Here is a 26021-nt window from a genome sequence, read left to right on the forward strand (position 1 = left end):
ATCTGTCCACCCTGTTTCACTTACACACGTCACAGTAGTAGAAGATGGATACTGGTGAAATGCCGTTTCAGCTCTGCTTTAAGATTGTTGTTGAAGAGCCTTTTGTATAAGTTCTGAATATGTCTAGCAGATAGCAAACAAGATCGGCATCTTTCACATGTATGCTCTGTCCGTGCTGCATATGATGCCGTATGCAACTCACTCGCAAGCTGTTAAACAAAAAAAACACATTCTAATTAAATGAAGAGTGTGCCAGAGGTGACACCACTAGCCATCCATACAAACAGTAAATGCCTTCTGGGTTTCATGATGATTTCTTTGTGTTGCGTTCATCATGAGCGAGTGTTTCTGCCAGCGTGCTCTAGCTGACTTGTGTTTCTGCCCAAACAAGCAGACCATGTGTCCCGATGTGTTCAGGGCTCCGTGGGGAGGAAGCCACTGCAGGGACTCTCCTGTGCAGACCATCAGAGAATGTAGCTGCACCCACAAGCATGTGCACACATGGTTATCACTCTGGTTATCACTCTTGGTGCTCTCATAAATGGGCTAACTCATCACTATTAGCTGGGGGACCTGGTTCCACAACAATATAATGTATATAATCCAGTATGTTCAACTGCCTTAAACATGGCATTTTGTTTTTATGTGTCTCCTATAAAAGGTATAGGTGTGTCTTTAGTACAGACATATCCAGTCTTCTGGTAGACATGGTTACGAGAGGCATTAATGCAAATTATTCCAGAGTTGTTATAAATACCAACGTGCAGTATCACCTTTATTTTGATGGTGCAGTAATACTACTACAGAGCTCTTCATGACAAACCAAGAGACGCAATCCAAAAAGGCTAAAGGATCTGGCAACAGGGTGTATCCTATGTACATCTTGTATGTTTTCTCTCCACTGGTTTATCAGTACAGAGAAGTTTATAATTTACTGGGAAAGGTACTGGAAGTTTAAATCATTCCAATCTGGAAGACTTGTAATGTTAAGACTCTTTATCTCTCAACACATACGTAACAGGATGCAAACAGGATTATCATCGTGAAATTAAAAAAACCTATTCCCTCAGAGTCTGCCAGCCAGCCCATTAAAAGTCCACTTTCAAAGGCTTCTTAGTGTCTTCCTCTTGAGAGACGTCTCCTGAGTCAAACTCTTTCAGGTTCAGCCGCCCGGATGAAGATGTGTTATCTGTTCTTCTTCTTGTCTTTTTTGCTTTTGCTCACGGAGCTGTGAGGAGCGTTTGAGGAGGCGGCGCTGGCGTGGCCGCTGGTCTTCAGGTGGTCAAACAACTTGTTTCTTGTGGAGAACTCGGTGTTGCAGGTCACACAGCAGAGGTTTATTTCCTTCTGGAGGTGGGGAAAAAACGATGCTGTTAAACTGTTAAAAAGTGTGGACACGTATACTAAATCACTCTCTGGGTTTAACTGTACAAACCTCAGCGATCTGTTCTTCTCCGGTGTCTGACTTGACATTCTTCGGTTTGTCTTTTCCTCCTCCCTTCTTTCCTTTGGTTTTCCCAGAGCTGCTGAGGCAACATTAAGACGATATATAAGAATAAAACATGTTCTTAACAGCAAGGCATACATCATTACATTTAAAACTCTTGTTATCCAGCTTAATTAAATTCAGGAATTAACTGTGTTGCCATTTCACTCGAGGAGAGTCGGTTCTTTTTACCACCTGACTGCAGTTCAGCTCATCTCTACAGAGCATGTTCACATCTTTCAAATCACTGTTGTGCTTTTGCGACCAATAAACCAACTGTTGGCTACCTGCCCAGCCACTGAAGTGTGTTTTCCCTGAGGTCAGTGTGTTTTTGTATTCTTTGCAGTAGGAGTGCTGTGTATTTAGGCTATGCTACAAACGGCAGCTTGTGACAAGGTGCTGGGATCCTATTCTGTGGTGAAAACTGCCATTTTTCCTGGTTGCTGAGGATTGCAAAATGTTCAAGGGGGTGATCAGGGTGAACAAATGTGTTTTATTATGGGTATGATGTGGTCTTAATGGGTGTTATGCACCTGTTTTTATAGTTTTTACCGTGGACTTAATGGTGTCCTCCTGTCTGGAGCACTTGACCAAACAAATTTCCCTGTATGGGATAATAAAGTTGATCTGAATCCAAACAAAACAACAGATTTCCCAGAGACGTTTCCTTGCCAACAGAAAAACAATCGCCAAATAGGCTGGCTGGTCCGTCCTCCCTACGTGCTTCATCTAGAGCAAGTACTCTACATTGTGTTGACATTTTTTCTTCTGCATATTCCGTATCATAGCAACCTAAGGTCTCAGCTGGAAAAACCCCACTGTGCCTCCAAAGCGCTCTCAGGCGCTCCCTGCTGGCCGTTATCAGAGGAGAGCCTGGCGTTTTCAGCCGGGGAAAACCGCTTTGGTGGACAGATACGACTGGTGAACTGGACTGACCTCTTGGCTTCTGTGGGAGGGGGATCATCCTGTTTCTCAGGCTCTGTAGTGTTCTCGGACTTCTTGGGGGCATCCTCCTCACAGGTGGTCTGTGTTGGTTTCTCCTCCTCCTTTTCCTCCTCCTTTTCCTCCTCCTTTTCCTCCTCCTTTCCCTCCCCTTGAGCACTCTGCTATGGAGAAGGAGAGCATGAATACAGACGGCGTTTAAGAAAGATTTACTTCGCACTAAACCAGGTACAGCTTCTGAAGAAAAAAAACATTTTACTCACCTGCACTACTTTCTGCTGTTTCTTTTTCCTCTTTTGCTTTTTGGACAGCCTGTGTTATTGAAAAGAAAATGTGTGATGTGTTAACAGGTTCTTCTAAACACGCCGATAACCAGGTGAAAAGTAAGAAAGCTACACACTTTTGCCTTGGCTTATCTTCCTCCTCCTCTTCCTCCTCCTCTTCTTGCTCATTATCCTCCTCTCTTCCCGCCTTTCTGTCCAGGTTCAAACCAAGTGAATCCTCTTCTTGCTCCAGCTGTTGCCGTAGCAACGCCACCATCTCCCGATGCTTTTTGGATTTTTCATGGTTCTTCATACTGCACAGAGGACAGGAAAGAGAAATGTAAAAGGCGTTAATCACACAGACTTAACGGTGTGTTTACATTATGCCATAGATTCAGTCACATCACACATACTGTTTTATTAACACTAAAGCTTTGGTTTTTAATACCACGCTGAAACGGACGTTACTCACGCTTTATCTGATTTGAAGGATTTGTCGCAGGCTGGGCAGTACAGATCATCATAATAATCATCAATTGTTAGTTCGTCTCCATTAGGCTGATCTGTGAAAGAATATTGATCCATTTTAAAAATATATATATGTATACAAAAGGCACCACACACATGAAAGCAAAACAAGTACTTTCTACTTCACTGAGGAAGATCAGGCTCCCGAGTTGTAGGAGCTGATGCATCTTTAAGCAGATGTATAAATTAAGTTGAAATGTCTAACGCATATGTCTCGCTGACCTCCTCCCTCTTCACTGTTCTTCTCCAGCTCTTCTTCCTCACTCTCCGATGCATCTCCAAACTCCTCTCCATACTGAGCCTCTATCTGCTGCAGCTCCTTCTCAAGTTCAGACATGGCCGCCCAACTCTGCTCCTTGTACTCCTCAGCCAGTCTGGGATGGACATCCATCACATTATGAGTATGAGGAAGATATAGAGATAAATAAATGTACATTTACCCGTGCACTACTTACTTGGCCTGGTTAAGCCTCTGCTCCTTCCTCAGGGCCTCCACCTTCTTGATCTTCTCGGCATTCTGGTCCTCCACCAGCTTCCTATGGGCCTGCACACGGCGGTCACGCTTGCGAACAAAAGCCACAAGTTGTCGCACCAGCTCGTTGCGCTCCTTTCGAGCCTTGTCTCTGGTCTTTTTGTTGTCCTTCTCCATGGCCCTTTTCTCCCAGCGGTTGGAGGCCTGCCTCGTGTCGTACTCTTCCTTCCAGGCAAAGTTTTTACGAGTGCAGAAGCTCTGCCAGTAACCGTAAAATATGTGCACTACCTGTCATTTGGAAACAGAGACTCATTCAGTACATAAATTGACTAAAATCTTTGTGGTTTACAGTTAGGATTTCGGTCTTGTTATGCTTTAGTTTTACTCAAAAAGAAAGTAGCTCAGAAAACATACAATTTTATTTTTGTGAATTAAATTGTATGAAAAGCCTCGGGGGTTTTAATTGTGATGCGGACTTACCTCATCATAGTCACTCTGAGAGTCTCCAAAGGGAGGAAACTCCTCTTCTTCCTCATCATCCTCCACCTTGCCCTGCTCCTTCTCCTCCTTAACGATGGACTCAAAGAGATTCCGGTAAACTGTGTAAAAGCCCTAAATGACCAGAGTGAATCAAAACAATAGGAAATAATTAATGTTCTGAGGATGCAACAATCATTTCTGTCCCCACAGTCCATTAAGATGCAGGTGCAACCACCAAGCTCACCAGCAATTGGAAGTTAAACCAAAAACATTCCCTGTGCTGTTGGATTGTCTGTGTGTTTTTGAATAAGGAAAAAGAGATTGGATGGCGTTCTTTTAAAGCATGATTTCCAGCTTGCCCACAGCTGTATACTGTCGCCATTGTCTGTCATTTGCATTACTGCTTACTTGCACAATCACCCAACAAGGACAGACAGTCTGACATGTTAATAAGTTGTGTGGTTCCAGGCTCCTGGGTTTATTTTATGTATTAACGGGAGACATCCAATCAAATTGTGTGGTATGTGATTTGAGTTTAAGCTTCCTTCTCTAGGTCATTCATACTTATCTCTGTGCTTATTGTGGATAAACCTGCACAGCTTAGCATTTACAATAACAGCTTTTCTTTTGTCTGATGGATTAAACGCAATACACCCGGTTGAATGTTTGATGTGACCGTTAGTCAGCGATGAGGGGGCATGACGGTTGCAACACGTGACCGCAGACACTAACCTCCTCGTCATCGCCGAAGCCAGAGTAGCAGGTGACCGTGAAGTACTGCAGCAGGTCAATGCTGTCGTCTTCATAATCTCCAGTGACTCCTCCTTTCAGGAGAGCATCCCTGTGATTGTCGTACCTGCGACACAGAAGGAGACCGAGCCATCACACTAAGGCATAACATCAGAAGCAGCTTGACATCAGAGCCTTTGCATGTGATGAAAATAAATGGACTCACCAAGCTCTCTCCTGTGGGTCACTCAGGACGTCATAGGCTGCTTGAATCAGCTTAAAGTGCTCTGCCGCCTCCTCGGCACTGTCCAGGTTTTTATCTGGAAAGTGCAGAAGGAAAACACAGCTGTTGTAAAAGGGAAAACCTGAAATTAAGCCTCCATTGTTTTTGTAAGTGTTGAGACAACGCCAACAGCATCACATGTAGCTGCAACAATGTAAAACAGAGCAGAGGGAATGTTACAACAAGCATGGCATTTTTACAGTGTAATAAGACAACTTCTGAAGCATATTAACGTTAGTACATACACCCTATGAAATCAATGTTACGTCATTTGTAAATGCAACACATCCAATACATTTCAGAAGTGGCTAAATATTATAGTTGTCCCTATATCTTACTCCAGAAGATTAGTGCTACAACTTACCTGGGTGCCATTTCAATGCTAATTTACGATACGCTTTCTTCAAATCATCATCTCCTGCCTCTCGTTTTACACCGAGGATTTCATAGTGACACTTCATTGTGAGCTAACTGTAAAGAGCCACTCGGAATAGAGATACTCGGTACGTTCTTGACGTTGTTCAAGGCAGACGAAGCGGGCGTTAGCCTGTAACTATGCTATCAGCGGCATGCTAGCAACCGAGCAGCACCTCTACGATCTCTTAAACGATCCACATTTCTTGGGTGATAGCGAAAGTAGCGTAATGTTTGGTCTTACATGATAAAATACACAACGTATCCTTTATCACAGACAAATCGCTTCTATACACTAAGTTACTTTATGACCGGCTGCCGGGACCGTAGACATCTGTATGTATAGGATCTACTCTCGCGAGAATCGACGGGATTACGCTTTAACCACGTGTTGTGTTGCTGTCCTCTACAGTTGTAAATCGTATTTGATAGATATAATATTATTGAGGCCGACGCTCTCTGGAAACAGACTGCATATATATGATGTAATCCACTGACAATAAAAGCAAATCACATGGTAATTGTTTGGATTTGTTGACCTCCGTTATTTATTAAATCCATATTTAAATCAACTATTTAAGCACAAACTATGCACAGTGACAACCCACACCTCTGTTTATGTGTAGTATCTGCAGTGCGTCCTCCGCGCCACTAGAGCATGTCTTTCCCCTCCTCTGCTCTATGTGCACGTGTGTCGTTTGAGTTGCGTGCTTCGCGAGATCATGCGCGAGATTTGTGTCGTAGTACAAAAATGGCGGCGTTCAAGAGAAAACGTGGACTGACTCTTCTTGATAAAAACGCAAAAAAAGTTAAATTTGTATCAGACGGAGGTGAAGCGCCGATAGAAGTCGATCAGGATAAGAAAGATGAAGTCACAGTTCCAGCACCGGTGTCCCAGGTAAGTGCTGGTGCTTGTTATTAGCCACAGAATTTTGTAGCTAGGTAGCTAACTCAAAACACCGGGGTGTTTTTTCTGTACGTAGTTTAAAACAACATCCTGTAGATACAACACTCCATACTAATACGCTTGTTGATTTATTTATCATGGAATTAATCCTCTCCAACAGGGCAAATGGACCAATAAGGAAAGGGTTCTCATTTTCTCCTCAAGAGGCATCAACTTCAGAACAAGACACTTGATGCAAGACCTGAGGACCATGATGCCTCATTCAAAAGCAGGTTAGTCGCCTTGTGTCAATCATATACAGTATTATTTCACTGTACCACATTTGCTGACACCGTATTGTTGCTTAGGTGTATAGGAATACTGCCTTAATACATTATTTTTATTTTTCTGCTAGATACGAAAATGGACAGGAAGGACAAGTTGTTTGTTGTCAATGAGGTGAGTTTATTTTAAATATGAGCACACTATGTGCAATGTATAACAACCATAACTAACGTTCTGCATTCCTCCCAGGTGTGTGAAATCAAAAACTGCAACAAATGCCTCTTTTTTGAGGCCAAGAAGAAGCAAGACCTCTACATGTGGTGAGTGTTTGATCTTCATTACATTCTCTAAACATTAACCTGACTTTTGAAACCAGTGTTGTAGAACGATACAATTCTATTGTGTTCTTTCTTCCAGGATTTCAAACAGCCCCCATGGACCGTCTGCAAAGTTTCTGGTTCAAAACAGTGAGTAACTTCTGTCCTGCAACCTTGAAGTGTAATAGACAACATGTGTCGTGGGAAAAACTGGTTGATATGATTGTCTCCTCCACAGTTCACACCCTGGCTGAACTCAAGATGACAGGAAACTGCCTCAAAGGATCCAGACCGCTGCTCTCCTTCGATCCTGTGAGTATCACTGGCCACAAGGAGACATGCTGTCAGTTATTCTTCCATAATTATGTCAGGAGTATGTATATTTGTCACAGGTATCTGTGTACGCCAAGATCTGTTATTCCATCCAAACATGACGAAAGACGACAATTATTAGCAGACTACTTATTGTTAGGATTTGTGTGAATTGATCTGTACATTTTCAGAAAATTCTGGAAACTCTTTCAACACTTGGTACATGTTGGTCTGAGTAATGAGTGGTCTGCTTTACAAACTGTCTAAATGTTGACCGTTAATCAGTGAAGGTACAAACCTGTCGGAACCTGAACAAGAGCTAAGCTTCTATACTGTTTGTTTTCTCATACAGAAATTTGACAAGGAGCCCCACTATGCTTTATTGAAGGAGCTCTTCACCCAGGTGCGTATACACGATGCATATCTTCATCCTGATTACAGTTTTGGTAGTAAGCTGCAAAGTAGACTTTCTGTTCAACGGTGGCCAGATGATGACTCTAAGAGGGAGCTGATCAGTGTTATTGAACTGGAATGTTCAACAGCATAACATTTAGTGGCCACTGTTATTTAAATTGAAATAGACAGTCCGTGTTGGATTAAAGTTGACTTAATGTGACTTGAACAGTGTCAGTGATAATTGTTTTTAAATGCAGCAGTGAATGTAACAAGAAGCAAACTTTACTTTGTTTGACAGCTGATTGGTTATTTCTAAAAAAAATTTACATTTAAGTAAGTCGCTAATAAGTTTTACTGTTGCAGACATTTTCCACCCCCCGCTACCACCCGAAGAGTCAGCCCTTCGTGGACCACGTCTTCACATTCACAATTGCAGACAACAGGATATGGTTTAGAAATTACCAGGTAATGTTTTGCTATTCTTCCCAGTCATTTAGGCTTACATTAGCATTTTAAGTATATATTTATATTTTTGTTCTTCTGTTGGTTCAGCATTTATTAGTAGTGTTTTTTTTTTTTTTTTTTCCTTTCCATTGATGAAGTTTATTTCTACCACATTCAGATCATCGAGGAGGATGCCTCCCTAGTCGAGGTCGGCCCTCGCTTTGTTCTCAACCTCATCAAGATCTTCCAGGGGAGCTTTGGAGGGCCTACACTCTTTGAAAACCCCTACTTCCAGTCTCCTAACATGGTAAAGTTTAGTGCATGCTATGATTTTTAGCATGTAATGTGCCTGATACAATACCAATGCTTCGTAATTTACATTTCCTGACTATGTCACCTTTCTCTTCATACACCGACAGCACCGGCGAGAGATCCGACTGGCGGCGTCGGCCAGAGTGCGTGAGAAGCAGATGGTGAAGGAGATGCAGAAAATGAAGAGGGCTGAAGCGAAGGAGGACGTGACCAAAGACGTTACAGCTGACGTCTTCCTAACACTGGCTGATGAGAAGCCCGTTCACATCCAGACAGAAGTACCCGCGCCAAAAGTGGTGAAGAAGAACAAACATAAAGCTTTCAAAAGACAAAGGATGGCACGCAGGTAACCAGATTACGCTGAGTGAATGGCTTACTGCTGCCATGATTCAATATTGTCTCAAGAAAATGGTGTGATGCAACAGTGCAGTCAGGTCTGAAGACTATCATTAATCACTTTGTTAGGTTACAAAAGAACTTTAAAATGTGCAACATGTCATTTAATTATCAATTATGGAGAAAATCTTAACTGTGCACGTTGTGTTTGTGTCAGTTGCATAGTTTTTTTGCTCCTTCACTGGAGGATTGTGCATATTGCAGTATTGTAAAAATGGAGGCATCCATTCCATCAGTATGAACAAAAACTTGTTTATTCATTTTGAGTGACCTCAGTTGGGGGTTTTTTTTTCCCGTCATGAAAATACATTGATTTAAACATTGTCTGTGTCATCTGATGTATTCTATCAACAAATGGTTGTCAAAGGTGTTAGCATACACATTCAACATGAAGGACCGATCTGGCAGTGTAAGTGCTGAGAAATCAAAGGCCTGTGGAGAGCAGACCTACTATAACACACCTCAAGGAAAACATACGTCTTGAATACTCTTTTGGGCGATCAACCAGCTCACTACATGTGTCAAGGTGGGGGGGAAATTGACAATAAGATTGTAAATACAAGGACAATGTTGAGGGACTTCTGGCTGGGTCTCCCTCGTGACAAACCATACAACATCCAGTAACTGCATACAATAATTTTCACATCTCTCTACAAATGTAGTTATGATCGTGGTCTAACTACACATAGATGCCTAACAGGACCAGGTGGCGACATCATCACCAAATCCAGTGGCAATGCTTCTCTTTAATGATAGTTGGCAGATGATGAACCAGGTTGTTTTGTAAAAACAATACAACTTCTCCCACTGTGTCTATTTCGCCTATTAAGTCCAGCATTCATTTCCGAAAGTTCAAGTTCACTCAGCTGGCTGTACGGCTCCTCTGGCAGACTTTGCACATTCATTCAAAGCAGCTGGCCACTGCTGAAGTTAAGGTGCTTATGTAGAGGCAAATCAACAGACTGTAATCACTCCTCCTCCACCTCCTCGTCAGGACAACAATAATACTCCACAAAGCAGATCTGTCCGTCGTCGTTCCTGACCAGGTACTGCAGGGAGAGGAAGCCCCTGCTGTCTGTCCTCACAGAGACTTTACAGGACAAAGCCAGGGCTTTGGTGGATGGCTTCAGCAGGGACATCTTGTACCTGGGACAGTAAACGAAGAGAGCAGCACACAATGTGGATCTTTAATAAAAGTAACTGCCGGCACATATAGAGACGAGAATATTCCTGTGTGTGTGGTACTAGAGGTGGAACTCATAATGTATGACAACGTGAAAACAAACTAAAGCTGAAGCAGCAGAATTGGCCTTTTGCATAGCAGATTTTGTGACAACACATTATTAATAATCCCACAGGTTTCATTGCTGTGGCTCAGTGAGACAAAAAAAATGTAACAAAGCAATTATTGATTAATTACAGTGGTGCAAGTCAAATGTCTCCTGGCAAACAGATCTATATCAAAAGTACAGTAGAGAGGTATTGGGTCGTAATCATTTGTTGTTAGCTTCTAAAGAGACACGTCCATCACAAAGCAGGAGGCTAGAACTGAAATGTAAAAATAATGAATGGGACATAAATATTACACATTTTGTCTCTGCTATTATTTTCTTCTGGTGGACGTGTCTCTGCCTCCAGTTCCCAGCGTACACCTCAGGGTTAAATCAGTATGGATAATGTCTCTGTGCTAACCTGTTGGTTTGTGTCTTGTTGCATCGGAACAGCTCCATCATGTCCGAGTCTTTGGGATAATCATAATGGGCATTTCCAGAGTTCCCAAATGTAGACAACCTGCAGAGCAGAACAAATCAAGGAAGAAGCATAACACAAGAAAAGTATCTTTGAACATTAGTATTGGTACAGGGATGACGGATCACAGCAACAAAAACAATCCAGAAAATTGTTAACACTGTTGTAAAAGTACTATTTTGTGACAACAGAATGACGGTCAAGGTCACTGTACTAAACATTACTATTAAGTCAACTAAACCTAAGCATCAACAGTGGGCAGGAGATTTTTTCCCCCAGTATAATCAAACAAATGAAAGGCTGAAGAATGTTTAAGTATGCTTTCCTCATCTTGATAGATTTGACTGTAACCATTTAAGAACAAAAAGTGACTTTAAAAAGCAGTTTCAGTTTTGACTACACACCTAAAGTAAGGCTTGCTCGGGGACATGGTGATCTGAAGCACCTCACTGGTCATGTCGAGCTCAGAGAAGGCTTCCTTCAGACTCTCCGACTGCAGGATCACCTTTGAGTGAAGCCAGAGGTACATGAATAGTGATCATTTATTTACTTAGATATACACAGTAGTTTGTAGATGGGCTTGTAAAGTAAAATACTCATCGTAAGCAAAAGAGTATCTTTTACTGTTAATGTGTAGCCGATCACTAAATATATTATTTTTCAATCTACCAAATTTATGCAGTAGAATATAAATACGGTATATTTATTAGATGACATACTGAAAGTCTACCTTGTTTGTTACGTTGGTACTGCAGAAGTCAAAGTCAACTGGCTCTTCTGGTTCTTGTGTGTTGATCTTACACACAGTTACCACCCCACCTTCCTCTAGGAACAGAGTCAGGGGGTAACCATACCCCCTGTAGCACATCCGCAAGGCGGTCGATACTCCTGCAACATTGCACAACGGGATAATAAAAATGTTGAGTCATATCTGAGATGGATAACTTGTCTAACTACGGTGAAAAGGATGAACAAATATAGTAAACTGTGTTTGAATATGATCATATCCGGGTTTTTTTTTTTAAATATTGCAACCCGTATCTTTACCAGGTACTGTGCTTCCTCCAAATATATTGAGGCAATCCAGCAGAACTGTGAGGTTGACCTGGAAACCCACCGAATCCTCCTTTATGGTAAACTCCTGGAAGATCTCCGCCTCGATTTAAAAGAAGATATGTCTGTTATTCTAAGTATCACCATTGCCGCGGATACATTTAACAGAATCACAACATGCTTTTCAGTGGATGACTCCCTGTGTTTGCTCAGTGAAAGACTACAAAGATGATCATGTATGTAAAGTAAACACACCTGGATAAAGGCGTTGGCTTGCAGACATTTGGAGTCCTCCACAGTGACCTTAAGGCCGTTGGGAGTGGCGCTGAAGATGGCATGGTCTTTGAATGTGATTGCTTTCAGTATGTTGGACAGATTGCGGGCATTATCCAAGCTGGCCACTAAAACGTATTGTTCATCATCGGCTTGCGACTGCGTTGACAGAGGCATCTTGGCACTGAAACGGAGACACATACAACAAATGTTGTTCAAGAGGGTAAACGCCTAATGATAAGTTAAATGGTGTAAAAATAACGTTAATAGAGATGTCTCTCTTGTTGCAACTTGGATACCATTATAATTTATAATCAACGGCAAACGCTTCGCCGAAAAAGCTTGATGTTACTTCACTACAGCTGCACACAACTCACCTATTTTAAGCTAGGCTAACGTTAAATTGTGTGACATCTCAGTGTTTAAAACGACGTAAATAACAAACTACCATTGATTTTATGACATGTATCATACTTTCTAGCATCCTCGGAAAAAATAATAATGTGTCAAGTCACTTACAAAGTTATATTTCAGAAATCCATATGTCGTGTTTTGAAGAAGGCGCCCCTAACAACTTCCGCTTCTTTCTTCTTCTACGGAAGTAGTTATAGCGCATGCGTAGTTGCATTCAAGAAAAACAGGAGTCACCCAGTGGCGTACATGGACAGTGCAAAAGTATATGCTTTTTCTATTTGAATCATAAAGAAACTATAGAAAACGTTTTGGGGTATTTTCTGTCATCTATATATGCAGTCATATTTGCTGGATAATATATATGTTGATGTTGTTCAATGTGAAGTCTCTATTTGATCATGTGATGAACAATCAGAATCAGAATCAGAATTCCTTTATTGTCCCTCAACGGAAAATTTGTTTGCCACAGCAGCCAAAGGACAGTATGTTACAAGAAACACAATAGTAATAATAACAATAGCAAAAATTAACAATATAAATTAAAAAATGTAAAAAATAGAATAGAAATAGAGTAGACTTGTTATATACATATAAACATGATATTGTACAAAAATTACCAGCAGTGAATTTTGTTTTTATTTACAATTTACGATAAAGTATAGAGTGTAGAATGAGGTCTATTGGGAGCATAAACATGATATTGTACAAAAATTACCAGCAGTGAATTTTTGTTTTACAATACAACATACGGTAGCTTATTTACATGCAAAATCTGTCAAAACTAACAAGCTGAGAAAAATTATGTTTTGTGTACAGGTTAATTATAATTTGTCATACCTATTACATTCATTGAGTGATGATGACAGGAAGATAGCATATTAGCTAACATGACTCTGATGGCCATATGCTGATGACAGTGTGATTATTCGCTGATCAGTAACATAACTAACAAAATGCCCTCTAGAGTCCAAGGAGGTTGTCAACCAGTTGATGAAATATTAACTTCTTAAACACCAGTTTTATTGACAGGTCACTGGTGACAAACCTCACTACTTTGAGAATTGGTGGAGGGAAGCATAATAAGTGTACACATTATAATGTGTACATTACTTTTACTCTCTCTGAGAGGCACTCTCTTTGAAGCCATACATTTAGTGTTTTTTCTGTATATACTAGTGTATTTGTTTTGATTATTAATTACTTTTTTAGGGTGAGCAGCTCACACTTACTGACGTTTAAACAGACCCCAGAGCCATGAGAAAACGTCTGAATTGCGTCAATGGTGACTGAAACCTGTGAAGCATCCTTTTGGCCAGCTGACTAATAATGATCTCATTGATAATAATGACGTGCCTGCAATGTAATTTGCATTCTTATAGTCAACATAGTTATAGCTGCACAAAAAGCCTGACGCATACATTTGTTTGACCGTGTTACAGAAATCTAGAAACAAAATCTCTGCAGAACTCTACTGGCCCTATTTCTGTCTGCAACGTCACAGACGTAAACACCGCCCCCACATGTCGTCATTACGCAAGGGGTGGCGACGTGGAAAATATGGAGGACAGGAGTATGTAGAGTAAACTTCAATTTCTCATATTACCCTCCGTTTCAGGTGTTTTCCCTTGGAAATTGCACCTTAAAAAATTGGACAAAACTGTCCATTGGTGTGAAAAAACATTGGTTCTTTAACGGTCGTGGGAGTCGAGAGAGCCACGGAACCTGCGAGAAGCATTTCTGACAGGTAAGCGGTCAGCTGATAGCAAACAAGCCGTCAACGTTAGCTCCTTTCTGGACAGCGAGTTGTTCACTGTCACATGTCGTTAATCAGTAATGTACCCAGCTATGATTTCATGGTAACGTGGGACCTTTAGTACACAGCGTTGACAGTCAGAATCGCCGAGCTCTTGCACTTGAAACCCGGGATGAGCTAGCTTAACGTCACGATAGTTGCTCAACTGAAGCAGCGGATGCTAAAGACGCACGAGCCGGCACACTGAATCTAAAATCAGCAGACTGTTGAGGGCATGATGAGAAAATATGTTTTTGCTGGAATCTTAGCTCAGATGTGTGCCTTTCGTGTATAAAACATCCTTATCTGCGGTTCTGTGCGTTCCTGTTTACTTGGGCAAACGTCGGCTCTCTGGCTAACACCTGTGTGTGCGCAAGGTGTGCTTCTTTGAAGAAAACAGAACACACGTCCTGGTTCCTTGTGGATCATCCTGGAGCGAACGCGACCTCTCTTTGACATCAATTTATTGCACCTGGTGGTTTTGCTTAATAGAGTTATTTAGATTTAAACTATTCAAAGCTTCTTCTGTTGTTTATCAACCTATGTCTGTTATGGAATCAATGATTAACCCATATCCTGCTCTGACCCCAGGTTTTGGCTTATGCCTGGTGAAAAAGCAGTGAAGAGTGGTGAGTCTGGCTGAGTGGAGCCAGTAGAGAGAGAGATGGGAGCCAACACCAGCCAGGTCAGTGACCTGTCCGAGAACCCCAGCCTGAAGGCCCTGGTGGGCACCGAGTCTATATCGGAGAACGATCCTTTCTGGAACCAGCTCATCTCCTTCACCTTCATAAGTCCCACCAGCAGGTACACAAACCCGCCAAACAAGAACCAAACCGTTCATGGTTGATGCGTTGCATGCACATTCCTCTGTTTGGCATTATTATAAAGTGAGGACTTTGCCAGACAAATAATTACTAAGAAAATGTCCACTTGTTTTCTCCGGGGCTTTCAGCCGCATCTCACGATGATGTTGATGATGAGAAAATGCAGTTGAAAGCTCAGGAAAAGTTTAGACAGTGAACCTTGTGTTAAGGATTCTTTGCCAAACGAAAGGTCAGGAACTTTATAGACCAAACTATCAGAAGAATTATCCAGATACAGATTTTTAACACACAATGAGAAAGTTGTTTTATATTCTAAACCAGGATCCAACATTAAACCGTAGGCAGGATGTTTGCAGAATGACAGGATGATCCAACAGGGTTATTGTCCCGCTTGGCTGTGAATAGATTGATGTTTACTTCCTTTGTAAATAGTGTTGAGAAGTAAAGACACTGCATTATTTCTTTCATTTATGTTAAGACAAATACAAGACCAAGTCAACATAGCCATATGCAGTGGCAACACAAAAAACACTATTAGAGTGCTGCATTTTCACGATCGATTGATCTTCCAATTACTGTCCTAGGTAATCGATAGGTTTGTAAAATATCAGAAAACACTGTAAAATCTTCTTCACAAGTTCCAACACCCAAAATGCCAAACAATTCCTTTTAAAGGTCTGTGACCCAGCTGGTCCGGCCACTTCTGGCTCCAATAAAAAGGTTTTCCGCTGAGAATCACGGTGATGTCCAGAGGGTAGAGAGTGATATTTTCTACTTGAAAAAGCTAGTGGTGCCTTGAAACGTAATGCACACGAGCACGACGTGGCGGCACTGGACCGAGTAATCCGACAGAAAAGAAAGGAATTCCACACAGAACTCCAAAATGTGTTAAATGGCATTAATTCATATGAACCACAAATGTCAACATCTGATCTAATGTACCAATAAATGGAACCAGTTCATCGTACCTCTCATTAAGTCTTTGACAGGCATTTATACAACATACCGTTTCTATTTTCTGTGAGTGCAGATGCAAGCTTTTTGAATGTTGTGTGAGTTCGGCTGTTTTCTCGCATTACAACAGAAGGCAGATGTTACAAGCAGTCAGTTCCTTTTTTCGCTTGCATACATTTTTGGGGGTTTCTTGTGGTCTTTAGAACTCTTCTTTCCTGTTTCTTTCCCTTTAAACCAGTGGAGACTCAAAGTTACTGGAAGAGGCCGTCATCCCCCTCGCCAAGACCCTCAGTAAGTTTCCTATGATATCAAATGTATGATATATTTCCTGGTCAACACGTTATTTATTATCTGTTTATATATATATAGCTGATAAACTCTCTTCTTTTTTTTATTCCCAAGTTGAAAATAATCCCAGAACAGGGAACTTTGGCGCTCTTGTGAGAATTTTCCTGGGAAGAACCAAAGAGCTCAAAATCTCTACAGAATGCCAAGAGTGAGTACATGAACCCGAGAGGCGGCGTCGGCAATGATAAACTCTGTTTATGTCAGTGCTCGCTGTGTGGGAGTGCAGGCCATTTGTTATTTGATCACAGGCAGTCTGAGCATCCTTAGTTTTTACAAGGGAAGTGGTTTCGTTTCCCATGAGGACGCTGCTGAGGTATAACCATCAACACATGTGGCATTATTCTGCACTCACTGCCAAGCTCCAACAGAGGTAGAACATTCCCAAGTCACGCAAATGCTTCGGATGGGAACTCCCCATTCTCTAGAGGGTGGAGTTATCGCTCCTCATCTACACTTCATCTATTTCGTAACAGCCTTTGTCCCATAAACAAACGTACATTTTCTTAACATAACTGTTAATTTGTGTAACTGATTAGACACGCCCAGGTTGGTGTTTAGTGGTTATGAAAGGTCGTGGCTTTCACTGGATGGTACCAATCATTTCCTGCATTATCCGTTAGCTTCTCACCAAATTATGTTCAAGTTTTGTCTTGTTTAGTATCATTATGTGTTATGGAGAAGGCGACTGTGTTCTCGCAGTTTCCTTGGTTGTCAAATTGAAGGTTGTGATGCAGTCATGAAAACTGTTCATCGTTCCCATTTAACATAGCAAAGAGAGTGATGCATGTGATATAAAGTAACGGGGATAACGCGATGCTGTATTAATTTGCCATGAGGAACTTAACATAAGGGTTTGTTAGTTTCTACTTTTATTCGTCAAAACACACGGAATTAATACTTGAAACTGTTAACATTTGAAGCATCATATAACTGAAGGTCATTCATGGTCAGCCAAGCTCTCCCCTTTAAATTTAGGGTGTAAACCAATGGCACATAGCCAGCCCCTTCATTACATTTATTTCCGTCCCAGTTCTATGTTTGACCTTGATGTCCTTTTTTCGTTTCTCCGCCACAGTCAGCTGTTTATCTGGCAGGCCCACAATGCACTGTTCATGATTCGCTGCCTGCTCAAGGTGTTTATCAGGGAGATGAGCGAAGAGGAGCTGCACCTACAGTTCTCCTACCAGGAGAGGGCACTAGGCTCCTGTGGAGGTGAGCTTCGTCCATCACATCACATTGAATGGGAAAGGGAAGGTGTGCCTCAGGGAGATGGAAGTGGGAATTTCATAAAGCTTCACGGGATTCAACCAGTGATTGTGTTTGTCATTTTGTACATATGGCGTGACAAGCAGCTGCGTTTGAAACAGAAAAGACAGTGCTTTAAGTCAGTTTAGAGATTTACACCTGCTTGTACCTTTTTTATGCAAAAATCCAGTGCATCTGCTGAAAAAAAAAAGTGTTTGGCCCTTAGTCGACTCGTGAGATGTGAGTTATTAGAATATAGCCACAAGGGTCAAATGTGTTACACTTCCCTTCATACCTAAAGAGAGATAAGAAATTGGATTTTTAATTGAGCACAGATACCCCTGGCTACTGACCTGGATCAGCTCTCTCTTAGAGACTCTGGTAATAAAAGTCTCATCATTTTTCGGCCTCAAACAGTAGCCCTGTCTGAGGTAAGTCTAGTAAACACTCTTGACAAATGTAAATAACATTACACTGTTTTGGTGCTCACTTGGCAAGGCTGTTGGTTATTCCTGTTATCAGGATTAAATCGCACACGTGAACTCTGACATTTTCATAAAGGCAGAAACACACTTGCAGCTCCCTATCGACCGTACAGGGATAGATCTGCTGTGTTGGGTGACTGTTATAAATACATCATTCTGTGATTTGCCTGCAAAATGGCAGGGACCTAATTATGGCTTGTTGAAAGTTGCTAACGAGAAGATAATCCATGGGTATCTGCAGGTCTCATAAAGGGTTAAAAAGCATCGAGTAGAGTACAGCATAGTCTAAACTGTAATTTGCAGAAGTCTCAAATGTTTTATCTTGCCTCCTATATGCAATAATGTTAATTATATATATAATAATAATTTCTGTGTCCTATTGCTGCCTGTCAGGAAATGTTTTACCCCAAGTAACAATAATGGGGGATTTGTTGCGGGAGTTGACTGTGCTCGCAGACGGCCATTAAATCCTTTATTAGACCTGTGGCAAGGACTTTCATTACTGCTAGCTACAGCAGCTAGGACGCTCATCATCCCTCAACGGGAATGTGTGAATTTCAACAATAACATTAACCAGAATTAATCATTAAATTGATTAATCCATCCATTCATTTTCTGGCACTTACCCATGTCCAAGTCTCATTAATTTGATGAATTGTATCATTCGGAGTTATTGCTCTATCCTGCTGGAAAGTACTGAAACTTGGGTTTAATAATATATAATAAATAATTCTCTGCCCTATCGTCTCTCCTGGTTTTTCATTGTACTATAATACTTGGGCCGGTATGATCGTGGAGCAGGTCTTAAATTGTATTATGTGGTATTAAAAATGTAAAAAAAAAAAATATATATATAAAATGTAACTGCGAACCCTGCAGAAACCCTGTAATCCCAGTTAGCTCGTTTCTTTCAATGCACTACCATTGTACAGCAAGCAGGAAATATGGATGATAGGAAGGATAGAGGGGGGGACTGGTACAGTTGGTAGGCCACTGTGATCAACAGGGAGCTGCCATATATGTCACATATAATAACTCCCTCTTTTCTCTGTAGAAACAAGCAGCGAGGACCTCCTTGAGGAGCTGTTGTCTAACCTCATCCACCTGATCGTAGAGGTGCCCCTGCTGTAAGTATCTTCCTGTGTGTGTGCGTGTTAGTGTGTGTGAGAAAGGAATGGTACGATTACACACACTAAAAAGGCCACACATGCAAGGTTCAGATAAAACACTGTAACGTGACACATTTCACTCCACACAAATTGTTCAAGATCACATTATATTCACGTGAATATTGGTGGCTTGTGTGTCGGTTCTCAGCCTAGCCCAGTTCCTCATTGTTACATTCCTTGCTTGTTGGTTGTTAATGTGTCTAGGATGTTAGCCATTAAGCAGTTAATGGAAAACAGTTTGTGTAAAGTTTGTAACGCTCTCTTTGCATGCTCCACTTGCTCAGTCGCTCCTCGATTCCCTAACCAAGAGAAGCTGAGATCCATTATGGGACAAGGTTTGGTCTCAGATGTCCATGTGTTTCACTTCCAGAGTCGTCAGCCAGACTGACGTGCTGAGTAAAGGGACCAAATCAAAAGGAACGGATATGACTAAAGGATGTTTGTTGTTTCGGAAGTAGAGTTGAGGCTTGAAATGAAAGTTTGATTAGGAGCGTTGCCAATGAGTGGGAGAGGAGGGAACATAATGATTGAAAAATTGTATCATCCTTTACTCCCCGTGGGCGGCGCGCACGCTAATACGCTCCGCTTTAATGAGGGAATCTATCAACGTGTTTACTCACCAGGCTGAAACTCCCTCCTGCCTGCCACTCAGTCTGCCACAGAGAGACAGTGATACAGTACGTATATCTCGGCAGTGTCAAAACAAGTTCACAGAAACATGACTGACAATTGCCGTTTCCTAGACGCAGCATCTTCCACTCTCCCCTCGTCTGTATCGTGTCATTCATGGTCCTCCCCTCTGTCAACCAGTCTACTTTATTCTCTCTTGTCTTGTGTTGTCACCGGACATCAAAGCCCGGCTCTTGTGTAAATGCATTCAGCATTCCAATATAATTCATTGTTCCGAGCTTCAGGACTCCAACCTGTTTTTCTTCCCTCCGCTACATTGTGGCTGTCGGCCCATTTCCTCCGTACGTGCTCCTGGTTTGGATGTTTTCCCCCAACTCCCTCACAGACTACTGTACTTTTTGTGTGGCTTCGTTTAACAAGAAAGATGGATTTCAATAGTTTATTATGTTGTTTTTTCCAGATAGGCTGTTGATGCATATTGATACATAAATCAGTAAGTCTGCACATGCTGTGACATACTGTTTAAATCACTGAGAGTCAGTGTGGTTGGATGATTTAATCAGATGGTCAAGACTTTGCTGCCGTACGAGGTGTCTTATTTCTACACCAAAAATACTTTATGGGGTATTTCGTAACCTAAAGTACCTGAATTTATATTTTTATTTTCTAAGATGATTTAATGCTTGACACAGATAACTAAATAATTAGTAAAATTGAAGATTAGGAATATTTTAGATTAATAGTAAAGACATTTGTAATACGTACAGCCTGTGTGTTTAGCTGTGTCATTGTTCCACTGACAGGTGTAGAACTGAAACAATATGTCAATTAATTGATGGGTCAGTAAACAAAACAAAAAAACCCCAACATTTTTGATGATCTATTTATCATTAATTTAATATTTTAAGTCAGATTCTTTCACACTTGCTTCTCAAATGTGAATATTTTCTTTTTTCTGATCTTCTACAGTAAACAGTAAAAATATTTCCGGGGTTTGTATTTATTTGTCGGATAAAATAAACTATTTCGAGTTGTCAGCTTAGTCTTTGTGAAATTTATAATAGACCAAGAAAAATAATCAAGATTAAGCAATAATGAAAATATTTGTTGAAGCCCGAGATGCGACACTTCAGTGTTTATCCGTTTACATACACAGCCAAGTGATGATGATTCAGCAGGAGATGCAATCGGCCAAGGCTGTGTGAAAGTGAAACTCCACTGACCCGTTATTTCATTCAGATCACTTGAGTGCTTTGTGTACGCGTTTAGGCGTCAGGAAGCAGGTAACATGCTTCAATCGAACAGTAGTCATCTGTGATGAGGCCTCTTTCCCTTTCAGGAATCACAATATTGTATCTCCTTTGTATATCACAGCTGCAAATAACCTGCTTCTCATAATGTAATAAATCGATAATAAATAATAGAACAAAAAGAGATTCTGTTGAAGGGCTTGCATGGATTTTATCCATTTGCTTTAAGAATTAACACACTCAACATCATCTTCTTTTACATATATTTATACCCTTTGAAGTTGTGATGTGAGAGGTTATTATTTTTCCACATTAACTCTACTTGCATCTATCTTTTCGTGTAGTGACATCACCTACAGCATCCTGTTTGAAGCAGTGACCACGCTGCTGGTATTCTTCTCCTACCAACTCTTCCAAAAAGACATCCTCCGAGATGGATTAATCTACCAGCACATCATGAAGGGACGATGGTGAGACAACACACACATACTCTATACTGTACTGAAGACTGCATGATCTTCATGCACCAAACAGTAACTACTAAAGTTCGCTAAATGTAACTCTTATCTTAACCCAGACATGTAACGTCAACCTTAATCCCGAAAACCAAGTTTGCATAAAGATAAAAGTCCAAAAATGTATAACAAATGCATAAAGGTGGAATAATTAGCAAAAATGTAACTGCTCTAACAGTCACGCTCGCTTGCCTCCGTAACTGGGTCGTCCACAATCTGTCGACGACTCTTTTTGAACGCAGGCCCAGATCATTTTGGATCTTCTCCAATCCAAAGTGGCACCATCTGATCCAGCCTACTGTTCATCTATCCAGACTCTGATACTCTGTGCTTCCAGATAATCTCACCACGTCCCAGATAGTGGCTTCGTGTGTCATTCTATTGATAATAAAGTGAGAAATAAAAGAAACAAATCTAGTCAACCAAGACCTTTGTCTCACCTTTGACCTTGTCGTCTGTGAGTCTGAGAAAAAGTGAACCAGCTAAATCTTTTTTTTTTTTTAAATGATAATAACCATAAACTTAAAATGCAAACATTAAAAAGATAACTGCAAATAAAAGTCAAATTAAAGCAACAGTCTGGTGTATTTTAAGTGGCTTGAACCCAGTTTTTCTTCCTTCATTATTGTCTTGAATATTAATATTGAATTCAGATAAACGCTGTAGCTCTGAGTGCCTGTTGAAGTCTAGTAGTGCAGTTTAGATGCATGGACAGAGGATGGAAGACGCATAAGACCCATATGACAGCACTTTGGGTTAATTACCACTGAGCTGAAAAAAGCCTTCCAAGTGGCTGATGTTTCTCATTTGGTCAGATGAGAAAGCAACGCAGTGATATTCGATAATGTACACCACAAATTACATGCATGTCATTTGTTGGGAGAAGAGCTGAGGTAGTGAGGAAAGACTAGAGACTCCGAGTGACACTTGATATGGACGACTGGACTGAGAATACACGCACACACACACACACACACACACACACACACACACACACACACACACACACACACCTGCTTGTACGTGTAAGAACAAGTCCTGTGTCTGGCCTTTTTATTTCACTGTGACCGGTCTGTCGACCACTTGCATTAGTGGCAGATAATGATAGATAGATGGATGTACTTTATTGATCCCAAGCTGGGAAATTAATCATTAGTATTATTATTAAATGAGGCAGAGTCGGCAAAAGGGCTGAGCATTTTCTTTCTTCTCTCTGTTTGATAAAGGTAATTATTCAAATTGTTGCGTACGGATTCTTAGTTCAGTTGTATGCGGACAGGTATAATTGATGTCTCCGCAGGTGAAGAACAGCTTTTAAAGGCACAATGAGAAGGATTTGTCGGTTACTGGCTTTGCGAGGTTTACACTGCTCGCCAGCAGGTGAAAGCCAACCCCCACATTCACTTTTGTTTTGGACAAAGCTTTGTTCGCTTTGCACTTCGCCTCGCTATATTTGCAATTTTTTTCTTGTGTTCAGCATTTTTGCAGCATCCTCTTGGATGCTTCCTTACAATCTGGTCACTGCGGTTTTATTGAGGTGGATGCCCAGAAACTTGCTGAACACACACAAAGAGAAAATACAGGCAGAGACACTGCCACACACTTCTAGCGGGTCATAAGTGATGATTGAAAGGGGGTCTATGCATTGTTTTTAGAAAATCCTCCTGAATCTGCCTTTGAGGCCATAAGACTAGATAACCCTTAGGTCTTTTATTTTGAAACTTTTGCGGATGAGTTTGCGCTTGTCTTGTAAGCAATATAATATAATATAATATATATATGTAAGCAATATAAGCTTATTTTTCGGTGTTCTATAGACACATAATTCCTTAAATGTTAAAGACTTCACATATTAAACCTGCCCTAAAGTTTCCTGGTTTTCAACTGTCTTTTAAAACCTCTCTTTCCATTTGTCTCTTTTTTTGCCCAGTTTGTCTTTGACCAGTCGACTGGTGAAGACCCTGCTCTATAACTTCATCAGACAGGAGAAATGTCCGCCTCCAGCAACCCACATCTTTGAGCCGAAAGCCGAAGGAGGCCTGCTTTACGGCCTGGCATCAGGGGTGGCAAGTACGAGTACACACATCCACACACAAGTAAAACAAAAAACAAACTATTTGATTTTTTTTTTCAGCAAAAGTGCATTTTCTCACAAACTATATTGGGTTTCAGTGGTCCTCAACCTTTATGTTTTGTGACCCCTTAAAAAGAGGCTGTGTCTTCTTATGAATGCTAGTCACAGCTTTGGTCTTCATGTGGACATGACTGGTGAGCTGTTCAATCAAAGAATCAAAGAGAGATTTGTTTTCCTTGAAAGACTGTTTTATTTAAATGCTAAATAGTTGTAGGGACTAGGTCATTTTTATATGGACCCCCTTAAGAGGTGCAAATGTTAAGTCTTTCCATTGCTTGCCCCTTTTGTGTTTTGATGCAGTGATGACGCTCTGTCTACCCACATCAATATTAGGCGGGTTAGTAGAAATATCATCTGAAATTATAGTAATGACAGTCAAATTACAAAAATAAGAACCAGGCAGTAAACAGAGAACTGAGTGTCCTTTTTTCCTGTGAGCCAACTAGTGGGAAATATGAGTAATGTGAGAAATTAAAGTGCAGGCCAGGGTGAGCAGCGTGGATGAAAGGGATGAGTCAAAAATGAATGTGTGTATCACACTGGTGTAATATGCTCTGTGCGTGTTGAATGCAAATTTGTTTGAGTGTGAGAATAGGGCTGGGTTTCCCCCACAGATAAATGCTCTTTGTCGGTTGTTGGTGGGAGATTCCAATCAGTGAGCCATCAGCATTCGGCCCAGCCTGTCTGTCTGTGGCCAGCGATCGGCCCAGTGAGTTATGGTGCCCTGTCCTGTTCTGTAATCCCCTAGAGCCTGTCTGTCTGCAGCCGCCTCCCTTGTACACACACGCACAGACCAACAAAGACACAAGCGCTCTTATACTCATAGCTCAGAAACAACACTTGTTTTCTTTCTCCGTCTCTCCGACTGGTCCACAGTCATCGGGGATCGGCAGAGTACACATTTTAATTTCATTGTTGAAAATGGGTGCATGCAGGGGTGTTGTTCTATTCAGCAATTATCGATTACAAACGGGGCATTTACCAAGTAGTGAAGGCCAAACAGAGGGATCTACACCAAGTGAGCACTAGTCATCAGCAAAGCTAAGCAGGGCTTCATTTCATTTTCACATTGCTGTCTGAGTTTGAACGAGCGTCTGCAGGAGGATTATCACCCAGACTGGCACCTTGCAATTTCTGGCTTCCTCTACTCTACTCTACTCTACTCTACTCTACTCTACCCTACTCTAGTCTACTCTACTCTACTCCACTATACTCTACTCCACTATACTCTACTCTACTCTAGTCTACCCTACTCTAGTCTACTCTACTCCACTCTACTCTACTCTACTCTACTCTACTCTACTCTACCCTACTCTAGTCTACTCTACTCTACTCCACTATACTCTACTCCACTATACTCTACTCTACTCTACCCTACTCTAGTCTACCCTACTCTAGTCTACCCTACTCTAGTCTACTCTACTCTACCCTACTCTAGTCTACCCTACTCTAGTCTACTCTACTCTACTCTACTCTACTCTACTCTACTCTACTCTACTCCACTATACTCTACTCTACTCTACTCTACTCTACTCTACTCCACTATACTCTACTCTACTCTACTCAACTCTACCCTACTCACCTCTACTCACCTCTACTATACTATACTATACTATACTATACTCTACGATATAGGGATGCACCGAATAATCGGACGGTAACCGAATATATTCGGCCGAAAATGGCAAAAAAAGCCACATTCGGCCTTCGGTGGAATGAGTTAAAAGCAAGGCCGAATAGTGGCGTGTGACGCAATGACGCAATTTTTTTTTTTTTACGCGGTAGCTATCTACTGTGGCTAAGCAGACTTTTGCCAAAAGGACAATAATTCATTTGTTGTGGGTTTATCCACTTTAATGCACTTTATTTTTTTTTTGAATGCATGTTTTGTTTGAAGGCCTAATATAAATGAAAAACTTTGTGCTTTTTTTGAAAAACAAAGGCTACTGGAATATTAAAAAAAATGTCAATATTCAATAAAAATTTACTTTATTTGAAAAACATGTCTAAGGCTATTTATGCAATATAAAAAAAATTGTGAAAAACCGCATTCATTATTCGGTATTCGGTATTCGGCCTTCGGCCAAGCGTTTAAATTTTATTCGGCTTCGGCTTCGGCCACAAATTTTCATTTCGGTGCATCCCTACTACGATACGATACTATACGATACTCTACTCTACTCTACTCTACTATACTATACTCTACTATACTATACTATACTCCACTCTACTATACTCTCT

General features: G+C 41.1%; 4 protein-coding genes across 9 annotated transcripts in view; 2 read left to right on the plus strand and 2 right to left on the minus strand.

Annotated features, from left to right (window-relative positions):
* Nucleotides 1–746: 746 nt before the first annotated feature.
* dnajc21 (DnaJ heat shock protein family (Hsp40) member C21) lies at nucleotides 747–5949 on the minus strand. Of its 5 annotated transcripts, none has more exons than XM_084035360.1 (13): nucleotides 5548–5949; nucleotides 5127–5220; nucleotides 4904–5027; nucleotides 4172–4303; nucleotides 3675–3979; nucleotides 3442–3593; nucleotides 3164–3254; nucleotides 2829–3005; nucleotides 2692–2740; nucleotides 2574–2589; nucleotides 2423–2537; nucleotides 1436–1526; nucleotides 747–1347 (listed from the first exon to the last, which is right to left on the minus strand). In XM_084035360.1, the coding sequence occupies exons 1-13, from the start codon at nucleotides 5642–5644 to the stop codon at nucleotides 1186–1188; spliced, it is 1605 nt and encodes a 534-aa protein (XP_083891486.1). In that variant the 5' UTR covers nucleotides 5645–5949; the 3' UTR covers nucleotides 747–1185. The 5 variants fall into 5 exon arrangements, with proteins under 5 accessions (XP_083891486.1, XP_083891487.1, XP_083891485.1 ...); XM_084035361.1 differs by having other exon boundaries at nucleotides 1436–1523; nucleotides 2574–2592; XM_084035359.1 differs by having other exon boundaries at nucleotides 2574–2592.
* Nucleotides 5950–6335: 386 nt separating this feature from the next.
* On the plus strand, nucleotides 6336–9268 carry bxdc2 (brix domain containing 2). Its single transcript, XM_084034945.1, has 10 exons — nucleotides 6336–6495; nucleotides 6665–6776; nucleotides 6899–6942; nucleotides 7018–7088; nucleotides 7186–7235; nucleotides 7324–7397; nucleotides 7750–7800; nucleotides 8157–8258; nucleotides 8416–8544; nucleotides 8657–9268. Exons 1-10 carry the CDS (start codon nucleotides 6349–6351, stop codon nucleotides 8897–8899), a joined length of 1023 nt encoding a protein of 340 aa, XP_083891071.1. The 5' UTR covers nucleotides 6336–6348; the 3' UTR covers nucleotides 8900–9268.
* On the minus strand, nucleotides 9182–12614 carry rad1 (RAD1 homolog (S. pombe); the record flags this gene model as incomplete). 2 transcript variants are annotated; one of them, XM_084034947.1, is made up of 7 exons in its annotated part: nucleotides 9182–10091; nucleotides 10638–10736; nucleotides 11099–11199; nucleotides 11425–11582; nucleotides 11742–11850; nucleotides 12003–12204; nucleotides 12540–12614. In XM_084034947.1, 6 exons carry the CDS (start codon nucleotides 12195–12197, stop codon nucleotides 9914–9916), a joined length of 840 nt encoding a protein of 279 aa, XP_083891073.1. In that variant the 3' UTR covers nucleotides 9182–9913. The 2 variants fall into 2 exon arrangements, with proteins under 2 accessions (XP_083891073.1, XP_083891072.1); XM_084034946.1 differs by lacking the exon at nucleotides 12540–12614 and having other exon boundaries at nucleotides 12003–12221.
* A 1370-nt stretch (nucleotides 12615–13984) lies between these two features.
* The window catches only part of dym (dymeclin), a 48670-nt gene continuing 36633 nt past the window's right edge, over nucleotides 13985–26021 (plus strand). The window contains exons 1-8 of the mRNA XM_084035861.1: nucleotides 13985–14178; nucleotides 14818–15030; nucleotides 16243–16295; nucleotides 16407–16500; nucleotides 17428–17564; nucleotides 19137–19209; nucleotides 21476–21601; nucleotides 23577–23716. Coding sequence (XP_083891987.1) covers nucleotides 14891–15030; nucleotides 16243–16295; nucleotides 16407–16500; nucleotides 17428–17564; nucleotides 19137–19209; nucleotides 21476–21601; nucleotides 23577–23716 — 763 coding nt within the window. The 5' untranslated portion in view covers nucleotides 13985–14178; nucleotides 14818–14890. The remainder of the gene's footprint in view (nucleotides 14179–14817; nucleotides 15031–16242; nucleotides 16296–16406; nucleotides 16501–17427; nucleotides 17565–19136; nucleotides 19210–21475; nucleotides 21602–23576; nucleotides 23717–26021) is intronic.

This window comes from Eutrigla gurnardus, assembly GCF_963514095.1.
Source record: "Eutrigla gurnardus genome assembly, chromosome: 19".
In the NCBI taxonomy this organism is placed as follows: domain Eukaryota; kingdom Metazoa; phylum Chordata; class Actinopteri; order Perciformes; family Triglidae; genus Eutrigla; species Eutrigla gurnardus.

Excerpts from the sequence above, each read along its gene's own strand:
- dnajc21 (XM_084035357.1), bottom strand. The coding sequence starts at position 5,644 with ATGAAGTGTCACTATGAAATCCTCGGTGTAAAACGAGAGGCAGGAGAT. Across the intron at positions 3,594-3,674 it reads CAGAGGCTTAACCAGGCCAA|ACTGGCTGAGGAGTACAAGG; the intron begins GTAAGTAGTGCA and ends TGTCCATCCCAG. Across the intron at positions 2,593-2,691 it reads AACAGCAGAAAGTAGTGCAG|CAGAGTGCTCAAGGGGAGGG; the intron begins GTGAGTAAAATG and ends CCTTCTCCATAG.
- bxdc2 (XM_084034945.1), top strand. The coding sequence starts at position 6,349 with ATGGCGGCGTTCAAGAGAAAACGTGGACTGACTCTTCTTGATAAAAAC. Across the intron at positions 6,777-6,898 it reads GATGCCTCATTCAAAAGCAG|ATACGAAAATGGACAGGAAG; the intron begins GTTAGTCGCCTT and ends TTTTTCTGCTAG. Across the intron at positions 7,089-7,185 it reads AAGCAAGACCTCTACATGTG|GATTTCAAACAGCCCCCATG; the intron begins GTGAGTGTTTGA and ends TCTTTCTTCCAG.